The sequence below is a fragment of the Schistocerca nitens genome, chromosome 2, assembly GCF_023898315.1.
Source record: "Schistocerca nitens isolate TAMUIC-IGC-003100 chromosome 2, iqSchNite1.1, whole genome shotgun sequence".
NCBI classification, from domain to species: domain Eukaryota; kingdom Metazoa; phylum Arthropoda; class Insecta; order Orthoptera; family Acrididae; genus Schistocerca; species Schistocerca nitens.
This window is the reverse complement of record NC_064615.1, coordinates 220226959-220248199: the sequence shown is the minus strand read 5'-3', so window position 1 is coordinate 220248199 and position 21241 is coordinate 220226959. Positions and strand designations below refer to the sequence as shown.

The following is a 21241-nucleotide window of genomic DNA, read 5'->3' as shown; positions in this document are numbered from 1 at the left end:
TCGTCTGCTACTGACGTACGTCCACTTTTGAAGGCGTCTTCCCAATCATACACTCTTCTCTCACGAATGCAGCTATCTCGACATTGTTTCAACATCATTCCAATGGTATCTAGGGTTTTATGCCCTCCAACCATACAATGGGATTACTGCTCGCTGTTCTTCTACGGTGCACACAGCTAGGGACGCGGCCATTTTATTTCACCTGTCTTTCCTATTCAACTTGTCATGCAACGTTTCGGCATATGTCGAAACTTTCTCAATACATGCATCTTCACTTTCCGGGAGTTTCAAATGCCTGACATATTAACTGCATTTCATAATAGTTTCCTGTTACTTTTGAATTGCCCTCGTATCAGAGAGATTCTGAAAACGCTGTTTCGAATAAAACGTTTGACAGGTAGGTTATTTCTATGTACTAATAAGCGAATTACACGCAAATCTTTAGTGAAGTACTTACAGTTGCTACGCTGTAAAGGCGCAGGGTGCAGAAGAGATGCAAGGAGGACATACAGGTAACAGATTCCGGTCGACCAAGCGGCTCGCTTTGAGATCTCCGTAGCTTATTTAAGTGGAAGTACGTCTTTAATCGCTGTCTACTGCGAATGCGCTTGCCGTGGCTGCTAAGTTTCCTCTGCAGCTATACCATTGAGACATGTAACAACAGCAGTGTTTCTGCTACAAGTATACTCCACACTTGTTATTTCACGCGCGCTTGTGTGTGTGTGTGTGTGTGTGTGTGTGTGTGTGTGTGTGTGTGTGTGTGTGTGTGTGTAACTGCGCGCGTTTGCGTGCTCTCTCTCTCTCTCCCTCTCTCTCTCTCTCTCTCTCTCTCTCTCTCTCTCTCTCTGTCTCTCTGTCTCTCTCTGCAAAAACTGATCCTCAGAGCCTGAAGCTTGAGCTTTCCCAAGCGGAAAGAGGTTCTCCACCACGAGTCGTGGAAATACTAGAATCCAGGTCACCGCCTCTCTATGAAAAGCACGTGCGACGCTCGCCTTCAGTGATCCAGCCTGTGCCGATATAATGAGAACTCTCTTCTTTTTAATGACGAAGACGACGACAACGACTTCGTTCGAATGCTTGGCAGTAGTCTACATCGTCTGTCTGAACACACATGATGTACCACGACCCTCCCCCCTCGTAACTCCCATGTACCCACTCCCATCTCCTCCCCTGTTCCAACCACGCCTCCCTCCGACCCCTGTCATTACGTTACAGGGCGTCGCACGTGTCACCTCGGTTAAGACTACCCACGGTACGGCGCACTTTAGTAGATGTGTTAACGAGTCACGAGATACTAAAACTAAATAGTATTACATGTCGTGAACATAGTGAAATATTCCTGTTTATTATTTGAATACCATGTTTTATTCACCGTTACTGGTCAAGTTCAACATAATGTGCAATTTTTCAGTATACATGTGAGAGGTGGCATGAGCCCCCTCTCATATTTCTATCTTACGATTTTCCTCTCTAATTGCATGCGGTGAAAAGTTGCTATTCCTTCACACGCGGGCTTCCCACGCAGCGTCTCTCGTCACCCGGGTGGTCCGGTGACAGGCGGGCTCTGCTGATCTTGAAAGGGTAAGCCGACGGGTGTGAGGGAGTCGAGTGAATGCTTTCCAGACGCCGACATTGTAGAATAGCGGCAGACACGCTCGGAGGGGCCTGAAGTAGCGGCTGGGCTAGAGGTTCCGTTACTTCGCAGAAACTTAGCGAAAACACTTTCTGGCGGGCTACCAGCGAGGCGTGGGAATGACTTGTGTACCCAGGCAGTTGTGGCGGGCAAATTGCCGCGCTTTCTGCAAAATCGTAACTGTGATTGGCTTGCTCAGGGCATAGCTACGTGACGTAGCAAAATCGGCGCAGAAATTGCCGCCAAGAATCTCCATTGGTGGAATGGTAGTGCTCCGGCAATAGAGTGGAATTTTCCGCCGGTTTTCGAGTTGCTGATTGGAAAGGTTAACCACGGCCACTGTCGTGGGGGCGGGAATGTTCTGTGTTCGGTTTGTACGGGTGCTCTTGTGGGTAGTCGGCTCTCGCCTTTCAGTCGGAGTAGGTTACAACACTGAGCTCTCGCTGCTCTGGACAGCCTGCCTTCCGTTGGCTATCTAATATACTTTTATTTGATTGTAACTGTTTAACCAAGTTGCTGAAGTTTCGACTTCAACGTAACTTTCCGAGTACAGTTGACAATTGAGCATTCTGCGTACAAGCGGCCTATGTTGTCTGTCTTGGGCAGTTTTGGCTAAAGTTGACTGTATCGGAGTTACTGGGTGACTTCGCTTGTGAAAATCAATCACTGTACCGTCAGTGATTGTGTGGCGAGCCTTCTTCGTCTCCCTCAGAGGCGTGTTTGTATTGATAGGAAGTCTTTAGTCTGGAACAACCAGACCAGGACAATTTGTTTCGGGCTATACTCGCGACATTATCATCACCACGACGGGACGTCGAAGCAACCAGCCATCGCTTCGAGTACGCCAAATCGTGTCCTTGCAGCTAAGAAGACAGCTTGGTAATGTACGTCCGCAGCACCGGCAAAGCAGGCATTTTTGCTAGGCGATAATCAGAGATCAGCAGAGTGCGCCTGTTCGTCTTTTCTAACTTTGTTCTATCTTGGGTGTTCATTGTTTGAGTTCTCATTAATGTAGCAGCAATTAATGTTGGGTTAGCTGTGTGTGTCTCTCTTAAGATTTGAGTGGCAAGGAATTGGCTGCACATACCACTTCGTCATAAACGTCACATTCTAGTTTAGGGACAACTTCACCTTCACAGCGTTTGTTTGAGTATCCAATTTGAGCCAATTTGATGTATTGTAAATGTTTCATGTGTTTTGTTTATTATTTTGTGTTTAGTCTTAATAAATCATATTGTTATTTTGGACAGAATTTTCATTCTGTTAATCGGTAGAGCAACCCTATCATTTCTCACTACGTTAATGAAACATTCCTTTATTTAACTTATTTATCAAATTAAATTATTGCAGGTGCCAAACTCTTTTCTACTCCACTTACATGGTTTATTACAGTCAGTTCGCGTATCTTCTTAATCCATGTGCAACAGCAGAAGTCGGAGTTAGAATAGGGGGGGCTTAGAGCATCATTTACATATGTAGATTCTAGAAGAATTTAGTGTTAAATACACTGCTAGCCCCGGCACCTCGCACATGTACATGCGTCCAAACATATACCATTAGCAGTTAAGACATCAATCACACGGAGGTGACGAAAGCCATGAGACAGCGATATGCACATATAAAAATGGCGGTAGTATAGTGTATGTAAGTTACAGAGAGGCGGTGCATTGGCGGAGATGTCATTCGTAACGACGTGTTTCAAGGGAAAAGGTTTCCGGTGCGATGATGGACACACGACGGCAATTAACAGCCTCTGAACACGGAATGGTAGTCGGAGCTGTAAGCATGGGACATTCCACTTTGGAAATCGTTAGGGAATTCAGTATACCGAGATGCACAGTGTCTAAAGTCTGCCCAGAATACCGAATTTCAGGCATTACCTCTCAGCACGGACAACTGAGTGGCAGACGGCCTTCACTTAATGACCGAGGGCATTGGCGTCTGCACAGAGTTGTCACTGCAGACAAGCAACACAGCGTGATAGAAATCAATGCGGGACGGACGACGAACGTATCTGTTACGGCAGTGCGGCGAAATTTGGCGTTAATGGGTTATGTCAGCAGACGGCCGAAGTTTACGCCGCCTCTCCTGGGCTCGTCACCATATCAGTTGGACGCTAGGCGACTGGAAAACCGTGGCCTATTCAGATAAGTACAGACTTCAGTTGGTAAGAGGTGATGATCGGTTTCCAGTGTGGCGAAGACATCACGAAGCCATGGCTCATGTTGTCAACATGGCAATATGCAAGCTGGTGGTCGCACCATATTGGTGTGGGCTGTGTCTACATGGAATCGACTGGGTTCTCTGGTCCAACTGAACCGAACCTTGACTGGAAATAATTATGCTCGGCTACTTTGAGACGATTTTCAAGACATTCATCGAGTTCATACTCCCAAAATACGGAACTGAAAATACATAAAACCGCTGAATCACTTTTTTGAAATAGTTATTTATTCATTCTTCGATGGAAGTTTTATGGATGACAATGTGCCGCGTTACCGGGCCATGAATGTTCGCGACTCGTCTGAAGAACATTCTGGAAAATTACAGCGTGTGATTTGGCCTCCCAGGATGACCCGACATGAATGCCATCGAACCTTTGAGGGGCATAATCGGGAGGTCAGTTCGTGCACCAAATCTTGCACCGGCAACACTTTCGCAATTAGAGACGCCTATAGAGGCAGCATGGCTCAATATTTCCACAGGGAACTTCCAACGACTTGTTGAGTCCATGGCGCGTTGATCTGCTGTATTACGCCGGACAATGGAGGTCCAACACGGTATTAGGAGTTATCCCGCTACTTATGTCACCTCAGCGTAAAATAATAATAGAACGAAAAAGACATGTTTCAAATACATCGTTGATAGCGTGGTTCAAACCCACTGGAATGCAGATGTTGACACAGCAGTGCTTTACTAGACATGGTCCTACTGGACGTGGCGTCACGTTCCCTTCGTCCAACCTTTGAACTGACTTACAGACTGTATGAAATGCTTATTTACCTCCGGAAAAGTCTTTAAAACTTACCGCAATGTTTTATTTAATTTGATGCAGCGCAGTGACTTAGGCATATAACGAAAAGAAATTAAGTTCTTTATCTAGTGAAGAAACAGACTGTAAGATTTGCACAAATCAATTTTTTTGACCCACCAGTTTCGAAAAAACGGATAATAAGAATTTCATATCGCCCGTAACCTCGTCTCTCAGCACAGGCACCAGTATTTGGCGAGCAGTGCATCCATAATAAAAGACGTCTCAGCACCGAGCCGACAAAGCACATCTGGAGCAAAAAAAAGAGTTGATCATGTAAGAGAAGAAAGTTTAGGAACAGTTTGAAATTTTATGTAAAGTTTGGTGGAAGTCCCAAAGTGCTCTCAGTCTCAAATAACGGACATTTACGTTGCCTCAAGACACACAGTTTCTAACTGTAATCTTGAATTATTGTGTTAAACTTTCAAAATGAGGTTATACCTCTCAATTAGTAGATATTGGCAGCATTTAAAATTTTTGAATTCGGCCAATAATTACGCGAAATATAGAACATTAAATTTTTGTTGACCCTGGAAGCTGTTAGAGAGGCGTCCTGCAACAGGCACCAGTTTCCAAATAGTCATTTACTAACGCCGCTCAAGTCTAGATACGTCATCATACAGGCGGACAGATTCTCGAAACATGCATAGGGCCACGGACGCAAACCGTCAGTGCTATTAAAGCCTATGCCTATGGAGGACATTCACCTGAGCTTCCACGGAAAGGCACCATGACACGTTTCCAAGTAACTAACCTGCTTTACTAAACGCCTCAGTAAAGGTTTTTTTTTTTTTTTTTTTTTTTTTTTTACACACACAGTATCTTTAAGTCACTACGTCACTTAACATTGGAATACACTGAGATGAAAAAAGTCATGGGATAGCAATATGCATATATACAGATGACTGTAGTATCACGTACACGAGGCACTAAGTGGAGTACATTGACGGAGCTATGATTTGTGCTCGCGTGATTCATGCGAAAAGGTTTCCGGCCGGCCGGAGTGGCCGAGCGGTTCTAGGCGCTTCAGTCTGGAACCGCGCCGCGCGACCGCTACGGTCGCAGGTTCGAATCCAGCCTCGGGCATGGATGTGTGTGATGTCCTCAGGTTAGTTAGGTTTAAGTAGTTCTAAGTTCTAGGGGACTGATGACCTCAGATGTTAAGTCCCACAGTACTCAGAGCCATTTGAACCATTTTTGAAAATGGTTTCCGACGTGGTTATGACGGCACGACGGGAATCAACAGATTTGAACGCCGAATAGTAGTTGGACCCAGACGCATGGGACATTCCGTTTCCGAAATCATTAGGGAATTCAGTATTCAGAGATCCAGATTGTCAAGAATGTGCCGAGAATACCGAATTTCAGGTATACCTCCCACTACGGACAAAGCAGTGGCTTATGGCTTTATGGACAACGCAGTGTTCTGATGGCTTTCACTTAACGACCGAGAGCAGCGGCGTCTGAGCGAAGTTGTGAGTGCTAACGCACAAACAACACTGCGTGAATAATCGCAGAAATCAATGTGGGGCGTATCTGTTAGCACAGTGCGGCGAAACGTGGCGCTAATGGGCTATGGCAGCAAACGATCGGCTGATTGCTAACAGCACGACATCGCCTGCAGGGCGTCTGCTAGGCTCTTGACCATATCGGTTGGACCCTAGACGCCTGGAAAACGGTGGCCTGGTGAAATGAGTAGAGGTTTCAGTTGAAAAGAGCTCACTGTAGGATTCGAATGTGGTGCGAACCCCATGAGGCCGTTGACTCAAGTTGTCAACAAGCCACTCTGCAAGCTGGTGGTGGCTGCATAATGATGTGGGCTGTGTTTATATGGAATGAAGTGGGCCCTCTGGTCCAAATGAACCGATCGTGCATTGGGACCAAGCGAGGTGGCGCAATGGTTAGCACACTCGGGTCCCATTCGGAAAGATTACGGTTCAAACCCGTGTCCAGCCATCCTCATTTACGTTTTGCATAATTCCCCCTCAATCGCTTCAGGCAAATGCCGGGATGGTTCCTTTGAAAGCGCTCGGCCGATTTCCTTCCTGATCCTTCCCTCACCCGATGGGACCGATGACCTCGTTGATTGGTCTCCTCCCCCAAATCGACCAACCAAATTTTCATGTCCCTCGACTCTCGTAACTGCCATCTGGACTGGAGATAGTTATGTTCGGCTACTTGGAGAATATTTGCTCCCCTTCATGGACTGCATGTTCCCAAACAACGATGGAATTTTTCAGGATGCCAAAGCGCCAGGCCACAACTGTTCGTGATTGGTTTGAAGTACATTCTGGACAGCTGAGAGCTGAAGATTTGGCCACCCATAGAACATTTATGGGACATTATCGACAGGTCAATTCGAGCACTGGCAACAGTTTCGCCATTATGGACGGTTACAGAGGCCGCATGGCTCAGTATTTCTGCAGGGGACTTCCAACGACTTGAGTCCATCCTGGTGCTTGCTGGGCAAAAGAAGGTCTGAAATGGTATCAGGAGGTACCCCATGCCTTTTGTCACGTCAGTGTAAGCTATCAGTATAATGGGAAGCAGGTTGAAGGCTGTGAAGCGGTGGATATACTGGTTCCTGTCAGATCACCGAAGATAAACACTGTTGGGGCAGTTGCCACTTTGATGGGTGACTATCCGGGCCACTATGCGCTATTGCGCTACCGAGGTCCACTCAGCTAAATGATAAATGGGGAGTTACTTGATCGAGTAGTAGGTCACGAAAACTGACAACGGTTGTGAGAGCGGTTTAGTGACCCCCGCCCAAGCCCCTTCATAAGCGGCTCCGATGACGCCAGTCATCTGATGATGACACGGCTGTCGGTCGGTGCCGTTGGGCCTTCCGAAAGTTTGTCGGACAGTTTAGTTTAATGGGGAACAGCGTTAATTGCTGTTAGCCAGTGACACAAATCAGTACACCACGGATGCAGTGCGGCCTTGTGAGAATGGAGGAGGAAGCGAAATGGGGAGGGACGGACAATGTGTGAATGTGTGAATGTGTGAATGTGTGTGTGTGTGTGTGTGTGTGTGTGTGTGTGTGTGTGTGTGTGTGTGTTTTAATGGGTGCGTCAGACACAGAAAAAAAGGATTCGAGCCATTTTATCCGATGCTGTCGCGCCTTGTGGCTACGGCGGAAAATTCGGTCCGCACAGTAGAAAGGTTGGCAAGTGAACAGTCGTAAGGAGGGCGTGTTACGAGCGCCCTAGTGGCACTGTGTGTGTGCGCATGTGCGTGTGGTCTGATCCGGCTAGCGGCGGATGGTCGCCTACAGCACCACTCGTGGCGAGACACACACACACACACACACACACACACACACACACACACACACACACACACACACAGAGACAGATGCTATGCGCGATACGCAGCCCGCCGTAAATCAGACACAAAGAGACCCGCCCGCTTCCAAAAGCGGCCGCCCGGAGCCCACGAACCGCCCTGCCATTTCGGGTAGCCGCTGCTCGTTTCGGCTCCTTTCCTCTGCTCAAGAAAATAATTTCTGACCAACGTACAAACTGGCCACCAGCAGTGCGCGCATTTCTAGGCTGAAAACCATCGTTCGAGCGACGGTGATGCCGTTAACGAAGTGGGCGGAACAAAAGAACAAAAAATTATGTTCCTCTTGTCCTCACGAAACTGACTCGTACAGAAAGAAAACGGAGTCTCGTTTCCCACACAACACCGTATCCTTATCCCTATAGCGTTCCTATATGGATGGACATAATAAATAATGTAAAATGTTAAACTCGTCACAGTGAAGAGCATCACGTGTAACATCTGACTATTATTTTTAGTATGTGGTACGATGAGAATAACTGTAAAACAATTTCAGTCATCTGGGCGAAGAATTAACCATGTGTCATAACGTCTGTGTACAATAGAGGTCTTCTTCGTGAAATGATCAACAAAATCGGAAATTACAAGAACTACTACTTTGCATGTAGCCGAAAGTACGCGCTTGTTACTTACAATGTTGTCTAAACGTCTGTACTGTGAGAAATATTAACAATGTATTGAGCATTACTTTGGTGGTTATTTACGTAATAATGGCACATTTCAAGTCAAATATTTACGTATTCTCAGATGTTACGTAAGACTGCAGCTTCGAGAAATAACAACGCTGGTGTGCCCGTCATTACGCGACAGATTCTAATTACTTTAAATTGTGAAACAAGCGCGCAGTTTCAAGTGAGACAAAATTACATATTCTGATTTTCAGTATAATACTCAATGAAAGTAACAAATTTAAACTCAGTTCTCAGTTTTTTATTGAGCATTTTCGTAAGAGGTTGTGGCCTGTACTTACATACAATAAATCCTATTAATCTAATTGGTAATATGGGGTAAATTATACCTAATGTTCCAAATGATTCGATTTTTCCCCTTTCTTGACATTCAGTATTTGAAATAATACCAAATCGTGGTAAAATCGAAATGTAACACTAGATAGAAATATTTTCACTAATAATTTTGATCATCATCTTATTCGAGGCCCACTTGTTGTTCTGGTCTTCAGTCCTGAGACTGGTTTGATGCAGCTCTCCATGCTACTCTATCCTGTGCAAGCTTCTGCATCTCCCAGTACCTACTGCAGCCTACATCCTTCTGAATCTGCTTAGTGGATTCATCTCTTGGTCTCCCTGCCCTCCAATACTAAATTGGTGATCCCTCGATTTCTCAGGACATGTCCTACCAACCGATCCCTTCTTCTAGTCAAATTGTCCCACAAGCTCCTCTTCTCCCCAATTCTATTCAGTACTTCCTCATTAGTTATGTGATATACCCATCTAATGTTCAGCATTCTACTGGAGCACCACACTTCGAAAGCTTCTATTCTCTTCTTGTCTAAACTATTTATAGGCCATGTTTCACTTTCATATATGGCTACACTAGATAGAAACACTCTCAGGAAAGACTTCTGACAAATGTATACTCGATGTTAAATTTCTGCCGGCCGCGGTGGCAGAGCGGTTCTAAGCGCTTCAGTCCGGAACCGCACGACTGCTACGGTCGCAGGTTCGAATCCTGCCTCGGGCATGGATGTGTGTGATTTCCTTAGGTTAGTTAGGTGTAAGTAGTTCTAAGTTCTAGGGGACTGATGACCTCAGAAGTCCCATAGTGCTCAGAGCCATTTTTGTTAAATTTCTCTTCATCAGAAACGCTTTCCCTGCCATCGCCACTCTACATTTTATATCCTCCCTACTTCGATCATCATCGGTTATTTTGCTGCCCAAATACCAAAAACTCATCTATTTTATATTTTGTCTCATTTCCTAATTCCCTCAGCATCACTCGATTTAATTCGACTACATTGCATTATCCTTGTTTTGCTTTTGTTGATGTTCATCTTATATCCTCCTCTCAAGACACTGTCCACGCCGTTCAACTGCTCTTCCAGGTCCTTTGCTGTCTGACGGAATTACAATGCCATCGGCAAACCTCAAGTTTTTATTTCTTCCCCATAGATTTTAATTCATACTCCAAATTTTTGTTTTCTTTCCTTCACTACTGCTTGCTCAATATACAGATTGAACAACATTGGCGACAGGTTACAACCCTGTCTCACTCCCTTCTCAACCACTGCTTCCCTTTCATGCCCCTCCACTCTTACAACTGACCTCTGGTTTCTGTACTAATTGTAAATAGCCTGTCGCTCCCATTATTTTATCCCTGCTACCTTCAGAATTTGAAAGAGAATATTCCAGTCAACGTTGTCAAAACCCTTCTCCATGTCTACAAATGCTAGAAACGTAGGTTTGCCTTTCCTTAATCTATGTTCGAAGATGATTCGTAGGATCAGTACTGCCTCGCGAGTTCCAAAATTTCTACGGAATCCAAACTGATCTTGCTCGAGGTCAGCTTCTACCAGTTTTTACAGTCGTCTGTCAAGATTTCGTGTTAGTATTTTGCAGCCGTGACTTATTAAATTGATAGTTCGGTAATTTTCACACCTGTCAACGCCTGCTTTCGAGGCCCTAAAGCATTAAAAGTAAGACTGGAAAAACTCAGATTCAGAGATTAACATATCGATTAACAAAGGAATAATTAAATAATTTTCCATTTTTTGCTACTGTTTATACTTCTCTCTCACACCTACGTGCTTATATGTAACGCTTAAAGATTTTGGAAAGTAACAAGGGATACATATTTGACAGAATACGGTAGATCACGTGCTGCATTCTCCGGGCTGAAGTTGCCGACAGCTCCGAGCGTACAGTAGAACGTTGATAAATTCATTTTTATCTTACAAGTTGCGCCTGGAAATTTCGGTGAATGGTATCAGAAAACAAAGGAAATAATGGTTATGAAGAGAGTATCTTTACTGGCCTTCGAAGTAACCACCAGGTTAGAAACTGCCAGCCAACGTTTCACTTGGAATCGCTCCAGGCAGCGAGATCACGGGTTTTTGGATGCTCAGAACATCTACGAAGCAAAAGTCTTTCAGGGCCAGTTTAAGGCGGGGAAACAAGAAGTAGTCTGCCAGCATGGAATCTGGAGAACAAGGAGAGTTGAGAGTGAAAGTTGTGCACGTGCATTGCAGTGTGCGGACAGTACATCTCGGAAATGAGCTTCGTATAATCGCTTTCAATTTATTTTAATAAATAATATCTATGCAGAGAATGTCTAACGATCACGTTGACAAATACACACACTCGAGGCGTTAAGGAGTCTGTAACGACTGTATCACAAAACCTGAGGATGAAGTGCAATCTCTGAAGACTGATTAATTATTAAAATAAATTGCAGAAGTGTATGGCAGGCTACACAACTTTCTGTTATCCCTTAAACTGAGGCTGTCATGACGAAATGAAACAGAAATACGGTGCTTTTTTGTGTTAATCCCTGTAATCTTTTGTTCAGTCACCGCTAACTAAATCACTTCGGTGATGTCCGAAAGGACACCATACACATAATTACGGCGAGGATGACAAATGAATCATTTCAGTGCGGTTTCACGCCACGCTTGAACTCTTAAGCAAATCGGTGAAATGCCAGGAGTAATGAGGATAATGGGCATGGGGCAAAATATCAGTAGTGTGAGGATCAGTTGAGAATTTGACGGGAGGCGTGCTAGTGCAGTCCGTGCAATTGCCAAGAGCACTGTATCCGGATGGCATCTGTCTAGTAAGCAGACCCGCGGTTCGAATCCCGGTCCGGCACAAGTTTTCAACTTTTCCCACTGGTGTAGTCTATGTCGAATGCCAGCTAACGTCGTTAATTCATTTGTGTTTTATATCTTTAAATTTCTTAGGCACAGTTATGTATTGTCGTTTTACAGTGAATTTGCTGCTCCCGAAATCTTGCTACTGCATAAAAACTCACTGAGAATTCTCATCCTTCTCTTCGACAGGAAACTAAACTGTCCGCTCATTCTTAAAGGTTTGCGACGCTAGATCGCTGACCTGCCTCTATTTGAGTGTGTCCCATTGCAATAGCAACCGGACCTTTGAAGTTCCTTCATACCACGAGCAAATTGCTAGGATAAACGGCGCTGGTACTACGATTCTGCCGAACTGAAGAAATTCGAGCCGACCGAAAACTGCCGCATCAAACGCCAGAATAAAAAAGTTTCGCATCGCACCGCCAAGCTGTACCGAGGAGTTCCGAGAAGGACCGAGTAAAGCCCACACGGACCTAACGAGTATTAAAGGCCGAACAGCACCGGTGAAGATTTGCTTGTCGTGACCGACAGTATGCTGTACTACACGATCGCTTGGAAACGGCTACGTAGGTGAAACAGAGCGGTACTGGATGCAAATTACAGGGGGTATCATAATCCAGACATTGACAGCCAATGCGGCAGAATATCATAGCGGTGGCCACGGAGCCTGCGACCAACATAGCGAGTGCCGTCCTAGTACAACAGCTGATGCTGCGCGGACGGCCGCTAGGTGGGATGTGTGGGCCAGTGGGCCACCTGTTGCTGGCGTGCGGGCGGCGCCCGGCACGCGCATGCGCGCTGGGAGCGGCGACCTTGCGCCCAACAGCTGATCACTTTCACTGCTGGCAGGGGCTCCGGCCGGGCATCCAAGCCGGCGCGGCCCAAGATAGACCCGGCCGGCCGGCAACCACTCCAACGGCAGCTCCGCTTCAACCGCGCCGCCTAACGCAATCCGTCTGCGCTAACGCGTAATGCCACCCTAGGAGCGACAGCGTATTTACTGTACAATGCCTCACTGTTTATCGCCCAGTGGCCAAGTGTCAAACAAAGGGTCCAGAAGTATGGCTGGAGTTCCATCGCCGTCAGTACTAGTATTGTGACCGGCAGGTCCGTACGTCACCTTTAAGCGCTGCGAGCCGTCGGCAATAGCTTTCTGTCACATTAACGCTGAAGAATTGATCCGGGCTATATATATAAATCCCGTGGTAGGCGCATTCACATTGGATTTAGTTAATTGAGGACGTCTTCCGATAAAGGTAAATCCCAAGGAGCGAATACTAAAGTCTGGCAACCAAATTGAAGGTGCCATGAGAAAATATATAGGAGCAAAAGGGATCCGTAATAACTGAAGACACGAGGAACTCTAGGACAGCATCAACTGGTAACGCTCATGTCTTAGTGCAAACTTTACACTTGGATTTCTGAATATATAAATAATTCCGAAAGCGCACTTTGTGGTCAGTAAAGTAATTCCTCACCTGCTGTGTTACTGTTTACGCTGCCTAGCTAGCTTAACTACATATCTACTTACATATTTATACTGTTGGTGTGGATTTTTAGGATGATATTCGTGTAATAGCTGTGAGTGTAACAGAAATTCTCACATGTCAGTAATTAGCAATACCTCACACGGCATCCTCAATTAGACTGGCCTCCTTGGATATCTTCCACACTTGTACGAAGGTCAGTGCCCGAAGATCTATGTAGCAAAGCAGTGTGACGCAGTTTTCAAAAAAAAAAAAAAACCTCGAAAAAATTATTTTTGAAGATTAGAAGATTGCTACGGGCTCGTAACTACAAGACATGTGGAGCTTATCAACAAAGTCGCCGCTAGCTGAAAACATTCTTAGAGTACACGTCTTGTAGTAGTGAAGTTGTTGGTTCCAATCACGTTAGTGGAAACTTCTATATTTATTTAAAATGTTTATTCAATGTCAAATGGAAATGACGAAAAACATGTATCAATTTTTTATAAATATACCACCATATTATTTTCACTAGATGTTGAAAATACCGCTTCAGTTGTAAATTTGTTTTATTATCACGACGGATTTCGGGCTCTCATAATCCCATCCTCAGGTGTCGCATCTGTGCTGTGGCCCCCGAGCGCCGCGGTGTGCTACCTATGAGCGCAGTTCGATGAAGGTATGTGAAATGGCTTATTGTTAGAAATATGTATAACCGTTCATTGACATACTTTTTTATTCTCCACTAAAATATTATAATTTCAAATAAAATTCAGTATTTATTTCAAACTATTGCTGACTGATACAGAAGGACAACACGTGGGGTAAAATCCTTCCGTTAATGATTTAAAAAAAAGGGGAGAAAGAAAGAAATTGTTTCCTGTAATTCGCAAACAATGACAGAACCTTCACTCAGCTTCGAGAAAGGAGATTGGCCCAAACTCGACTTCGACGAAATGCAGTAGCCGGGAACTGATGTTATGTGGAGGAGGCGCGGAGTCCAAATACGCCGTTGTCTCGTAGAAACAAGAAGACATTTTATGTCATTGCTTAGTACTCTTATTTGTTCTGGTCGGGCCGATATATGTGAGGGGTGTCCAAAAGAAATGGTACAAAACAATGAAACGTCTCAACAGAGCCGTTCCATAAGAACTTCCCACTAACCAAAACAATTATGAATTATGTGGCCCACCGTCTAACTGTGGTTGAGCGTGTGAACCATCCCAGAAGGGTTGAATAGGTAGACTGACGGCAAAAAATGGTTTTCCCTGCCACAAAACCAAGTATTTTGCAAATGATTATATCATGTCATTATGTTCCACGTTGCCACATATATACCTATTCCTTTCCCTGAACAGTGTGTGTGAATGTCTTTTCTATCTATTTGTGATGAAAGTTGAGTTGGTTGTCGACTGCTAGAGCGAGGGCTGTGCGCTCGCTGCTTGAATGGAAGAGCAGGATGACAGCTCAAGATCCTTGTACCTGGCCAGAGAGATCTATTTTTCTGGAGGTGGTCTTGTTGGTTTGTCAGCTTGGTTTCTGTTTTGATGTGGTAGCCGGTGGAACCTTTGTGGAGAGGAAGGCATTCTGCTGCTGGTTACTGATGAGTACAGACGTAGTCCTATATTCCTCTGCTACCAAATTCCGAAGTTTGCGTTTTATCCGTTCTAAATAGCTTGAAATATTTAAGCTCGCTTCATCTGAAACGCCATGGGTCTTCCAGTTCCTTTGTGCTATGAGGTAGCAGGAACAGCTGACGATTATGCGCAATTTTTGCACTGATCGGACTTTGCTTTGTTCCAGTAGAACGTGGTGCAGTTCACTCACCACAGAAACTTCCCATCATGTTTAAGTTAGAATAACTTGCCCATACTTGGTGCGAAAGCTAAGGGTGATTATTTCTTCACGCGTGTGCTTTTTTTTTTCTTCAATTTCTTTACGCCATTGATTCCTAAGCTGACCGTCGTGCCCTTTGTTCGCATTGTAACGGTTGTCGTTATTTGAAGAGCCATCTGCTCAACCTTCCATGTACAATAAGTTTCTTTCGGTGTGACTAAGTACTTACGTGTATGATATTATTTGTGAATTCTCATGCATGTGCGGAAATCTGGCGGAACAAATCTATTGTGAGAGAACCACGTGGGTGTGGAATAGGTGGAGGCCTTTAGCCGGACCAGATTATTACCCATCGATTCTATTTATACAGCTGCTGTCGTGTGATGGAAATGCACTCTCTCTGCCCAGTTTTCCTCCTTTGTATGCGAGTGTGGTGGTAGTTTCTTGGTCGAGTCCATCCTCTGAGTCCGAACTGAGTAATTGAGTGTATGGCAATTTCCTTGCTCCTCTCTCTTAACAAAATTTAAGTCCAAGTTCTCGTATCAGTGATTTGCCAAATCAGTGCAAAGTTAACGTTGCCGTGAAGCCATACCTCGCACGAACTTTACTAATAAATTAACTGTCGACAGGGTATGTTCTATTTCAATTGTTATGGATACGTCTTAGAGGCGCACCTTGAATCAATGAATTTTTTAATGATTTTGCGAAAAGTAGTGTTTTATGAATCTTTAGCACTCAACTGAATTCCGTGCATGATCCGTGGACGATAAGTCAAATTTGTTATTGCCTCGAGATTGCTTATCACTCGTCTCCCCTTTTTATGCTTGAAATTTTGGTGAAATAAAGTATGCCCAAAAACAATTGTTCACTCACAAGCTGCGACATCGTCACAGAATAAAACTGTGATCGAGGAAGTACAGGATAATTTCTTTTGGTTCAAATGGCTCTGAGCACTATGGGACTTAACATCTATGGTCATCAGTCCCCTAGAACTTAGATCTACTTAAACATAACTAACCTAAGGACATCACACACATCCATGCCCGACGCAGGATTCGAACCTGCGGCCGTAGCGGTTACGTGGTTCCAGACTGAAGCGCCTAGAACCGCACGGCCACATCGGCCGGCGAACTGTTAAGGGACTTGGCAAGAATGTCTTGCACGAGTAATGAGTGCGTTGGGTAGGGACACTACGACTGTAGTGTGTGGACATATAAGGTGAGAATGTGGATTTCGCGGGAGGCGTGCGCGAGATAGTCCCTGCAGTCGCACATTCTTCTGTGCCCTCGGTGGCTCAGATGGATAGAGCGTCAGAGATCCTGGGTTCGAGTCCCGGTCGGGGCGCACATTTTAACCTGTCCCCGGTGTTATATATCAACGCCCGTCAGCATCTGAAGGTATTGATATGTAATTCTAATTATCTTCAGATCTGTTTTATGGCATCTGACGATGGTCACTGCTGACTGGAACGCTAGGCTAAGGACTAACCTTCTTGTGATCATTGACGGTAATGAAAGAAATTATTCTTCAATGTTCACTCACGGCTTTAAAAAAATAAAAAGAGAGAGGGGGAGAGAGAGAGAGAGAGAGAGAGAGAGAGAGAGAGAGAGAGAGAGAGAGAGAGAGCGCTGAAGTTACTACTAACGAGCTCAATCCAGCAACTTCACGAATACAAGAACTACGCTACGAACTCAGCTAATGGCTAGTTTCTCGCTAAGCTAGAAATGTTTTGTAGTTAACTATAGGAAATAATCTTCAAAGGTGATTTTTTTCGAGGTTTTTCGGGAACTGCCTCGTACTGCATTAACACACACACACCTTCAGATCCTGACATGCAAGAGGACCAACCAAGTTCCCCAGGTACGCAGCAGGCGGGCTTACCTGCGGAAGACGGGCGGCTCATGCACCAGCACGTGGAAGTCGTTCTCGCTGCACACCTCGCGGTCCCGGTGGTGCACCGCGCATTTGAAGCTGCGGGTGCGCTTGCCGGTCATCTGCAACAGGCGGAAACACACTGCGTCACTGGCCGTCCGTCCGTCTCCAGAGGCGAGGCAGGCACCTGTTGCGTCAGAGCGCGCCGGCACCTGCCTGCAGGAGTTTCGCCAGCCTCTCGCAAGAGACGCGCCGCGCCCAGGCCAAATCGCTCTGGCCGGCGCAGTTGCACGAGTGCCACAGTGGCGCCACGCAGTCTGCCTATTTCACATTTATATCCAACACTTGCGTAAAAAGGTACGCTAATCGTAAGCATTAGAAATATCAGCCTCCGTTGTCGAGATCGACAACTTACACCTATGCGGTTTAACTTACAGCTCTTGGCAGCTTGTACAGGGTGCTCTAAAATTTCCTTTACACGTTTCTAGTACTTGTAGAGGGGACCGAGCAGACAATATTTTGAATTGCAACCCATGTCCGGAAACGTACTGTTTCCGTGCTACAGTCGCTTGAAAACACGTATGCTAGGAAAGAGAGGGGTGGGTGGTGGTGGTGGTGGTGGTGGAGGTGGTGGTGGAGGTGGAGGTGGTGGTGACCGGGGCCGGTGCTGACGTCGGACCGGATGACGTCATTTGACGTCTATCCTACCTCTCTGACCTCGTTCGAGCCTCATCCACGTATCTTTGAGTGTGATAGAAACATGGTTCAGCACATGTTTGCGGAATACACCAACATGCTCCTACCGTATGCCGAAGCTCATGGTAACGGAAGAGCTGCTCGTCGCCTTCATCAAGGTCTGATTCGATAACAAAGCCTTTTCGCCACAGTTAGGCAGCGGTTCGAGAAAGGGGTACCTTTACCGTCAGCAGGCAGACTTTGGTGCTCCAAGAGACACCGCACACTTGACGCACTCCATCACGTTGAAGAGATCATCATTCGTAGGTAGTACCGAACTTTGTGGTCACCACATCAAACCTTCCTTGTGGTGGATCACAATGCTAACATTCCTTTGAAAAGAACAAAAACGGTTTAACTGTAGACAACAGAGTCTGTGAAAACTGATTAAGTTTCCTTTTCGTTTCTGTGGTTATTAATGAGTGGAATTGTAAAACAAGTGATGTACTGGGTCCAGACTAGTAAATTACTTGTAGAAGTGGTCGTGCCGGCCGAAGTGGCCGTGCGGTTAAAGGCGCTGCAGTCTGGAACCGCGAGACCGCTACGGTCGCAGGTTCGAATCCTGCCTCGGGCATGGATGTTTGTGATGTCCTTAGGTTAGTTGGCTTAACTAGTTCTAAGTTCTAGGGGACTAATGGCCTCAGCAGTTGAGTCCCATAGTGCTCAGAGCCATTTGAACCATTTTTTGAAAGTGGTCGCGTTACCACGGTTGTGGCACGGAAACGGTACGCTTCCGGACATGGGATGCAATTCAAAATATTGTCTCGGTCTCATTTACAAGTCCCAGAAGTTCGTAAGGGAAATTTTAGAGCATCATGTATAAATATTTCGTTTTATTCATCACAGTTAGCAGTAAATGTCAGTATATTAAAACAGTACAACTATCAGAACGTAAATGATTCAATGTATATGTATGTATCTTTGCTACAAGAGAAACTGTTTTGAACTGTCGAAACGGAACAAGCAAGTTGAAGTGCGGTTACGAAGAAAATGCTGATCGCTGACGTGACGACTTGGCTGGTGTGTTGGTTTTCGTGCGTGAAGACACGGATAAATACGTATCGTGTGGATTGAAGGAAGACAGTGACTAAGACTAACTGAAATGTGCGCACTGATGATATGCGTGGACGAACTAAGAGTTTTCGCGTGGGCAAAGGACGCAAATCGGTGGGTCAGTGGTGAAACAATGTGTGTGCATGATATCAGGTTTGTCATGACCGCAGAAACTGTTGAATAAGTGTTGCATCGTCACGTAAGAAGTGCGCCGCGTTTCGGGTGCAAGACGGCCCGCGTTTGTGACAGAGAGAAGTTAAACATGATATCGGTGGGCAGATAACGCGTCTCAAAGCAGCTGGACACTATTCATTTCGTCGAGGCTGGTCAGTCACGGGAGCAAGCGGCACACCTAACACCTCGCCAGCAGCGCCGAGGGTCGACGGAATGATAGGGGAACTTTCAAATGGTTCAAATGGCTCTAAGCACTATGTGACTTAACACCTAAGGTCATCAGTCCCCTGGACTCAGAACTACTTAAAACTAACCAACCTAAGGATATTACACACATCCAAGCCCGAGGCAGGATTCGAACCTGCGACCGTAGCAGCAGCGCCGTCCCAGACAAACGCCTAGAACGGCTCGGCCACAGCGGCCGGCTTAAGGGAACTTTCCAATGCGCGTAATGGAAGAACGCCGAGTACAATTTAAGAATGATAGCCAAAACATTAAGACAATCACATGTCGAAGTATGTTTCGAACAGAATATTCCCGAAAGATATAGCAGAGGACTAAGTGCACCCAGAATCAATGAAGAACAAATAAAAGTTAATTCAGCAGGAAAGACTTCAGCTACCATAAGACGGTGACAGGCTCTGGTGGACACACGGCAACTGCAATTTTCAGTATTCATTGGAATAGCACTGCACAGAGACTGCCTGTCTCTGTCTCAAAGAACTACGTTACAGTGAATAACAGGAACAAGTTGCTGTTGGTACTTGTCTCACGTACAACAGGGGATATGGCCCTTGATTGATAGTGAATTCTTGAAACTGTTGATTATTTATGATTTAGGCCAAGTCACCAGTAGTAAGCAAACCAAGTGGCAGTGAAAGCATTCGCCTCTGATGAAGGTACTCCCTAGTGATTGCTTGAAAGCTCTGACACTCTGTAACGGGCTTCTGGTCTGATACCTCAATAAACCAATCTGTTGATAGGCAATATAACGAACTGACTAATTTAATAACTTGCTACTTCAAGCATGCTTCCAGTTTCACGAAAATTACCAACCTGCTGTAGCCGAATACCCATCCCAACCAAGGTGGTTTCCTCCCTCTCAAGGTTGACAAAAAATATAACTAAACCTATATTATTGTTAACATCCTGCTTGCGACGAGCAGGTAACACCGAACAAAAAAGTAGTATGGAAACAGTGCCGGGACGCGACAGGTTTTAACATTTCGAGGACTCTGTTTTGATGTTAAAGAATACTTGAACTATGTCGCAGACCTATCAGTCATTTAACTGAAATTGTTTCCCGGGTGCCACAAAATAAGATATTGTCTACACCAGTACATACCGTGAATACCCCAGTGCTGCGTATTTCAAATTGTGCTGTAACTTCAACCCAACGACCTCAAGTGCACAACACCAGTGGAGAGTTATCATTACCTGCAGATGTATAACGGGTCTGGAGACATTTTCTACGCAGAATCGTCAAATAGCAGCATCGGGTGTGATCGTTGCCTCGCTATCTCGGAATCCTGCAACGAGGCGAGGTGCAGCCGAAGCGGAGATTTTTGAGAAAGACTGAGAAATCGGATTAGGTCCCATCCTGATTTAGGTTTTCCCTGATTTCCCTATATCGCTTCAGGAAAATTCCGGGATGGTTCCTTTGAAAGCGCACGGCCGATTTCCTTCCAAATGGTTCAAATGGCTCTGAGCACTATGGGACTCAACTTCTGAGGTCATTAGTCCCCTAGAACTTAGAACTAGTTAAACCGAACTAACCTAAGGACTTCACAAACATCCATGCCCGAGGCAGGATTCGAACCTGCGACCGTAGCGGTCTTGCGGTTCCAGACTGCAACGCCTTTAACCGCACGGCCACTTCGGCCGGCGATTTCCTTCCCCAACCCGATAGGACCAATGACCTCGCCGTTTGGTCTCCCCCCCCCCCCCCACCCAATCAACCAACCAAACACGGTCCTTAAGATACGCCCAAAGGAAAAAGACGACCTGGGAGGTGAAAAAGGGGGTGGGGGGTGGCTGCTGTAGACACAAGGGAACAGAGCCACCCTATCTTCACCACAACGCCCAATCGAGCGATGCGGAAGTTCCTTGTTTAGGTTGTGACGCTGCAAGGAGGGAGACCCAGTCTTGATAGGCGAGATTCTCGTAATCAGCAGTCAGTTGTGAAAACGAACACTACTGCAACGTATCAAGTTAAGAGGTATCCGTCAAAGTCTTCTCACAAAAGAAAGAAGGCCCACACAGCTTCGTCT

At 45.6% G+C, this 21241-nt stretch overlaps 1 protein-coding gene across 2 annotated transcripts in view; it reads right to left on the bottom strand.

Annotated features, from left to right (window-relative positions):
- Window positions 1-21241, bottom strand: part of LOC126235934 (protein rhomboid) — a 331404-nt gene that overhangs the window by 92412 nt on the left and 217751 nt on the right. For both annotated transcript variants that reach the window (XM_049944896.1, XM_049944897.1), the window contains exon 2: window positions 17019-17131. In XM_049944896.1, coding sequence (XP_049800853.1) covers window positions 17019-17131 — 113 coding nt within the window. The remainder of the gene's footprint in view (window positions 1-17018; window positions 17132-21241) is intronic.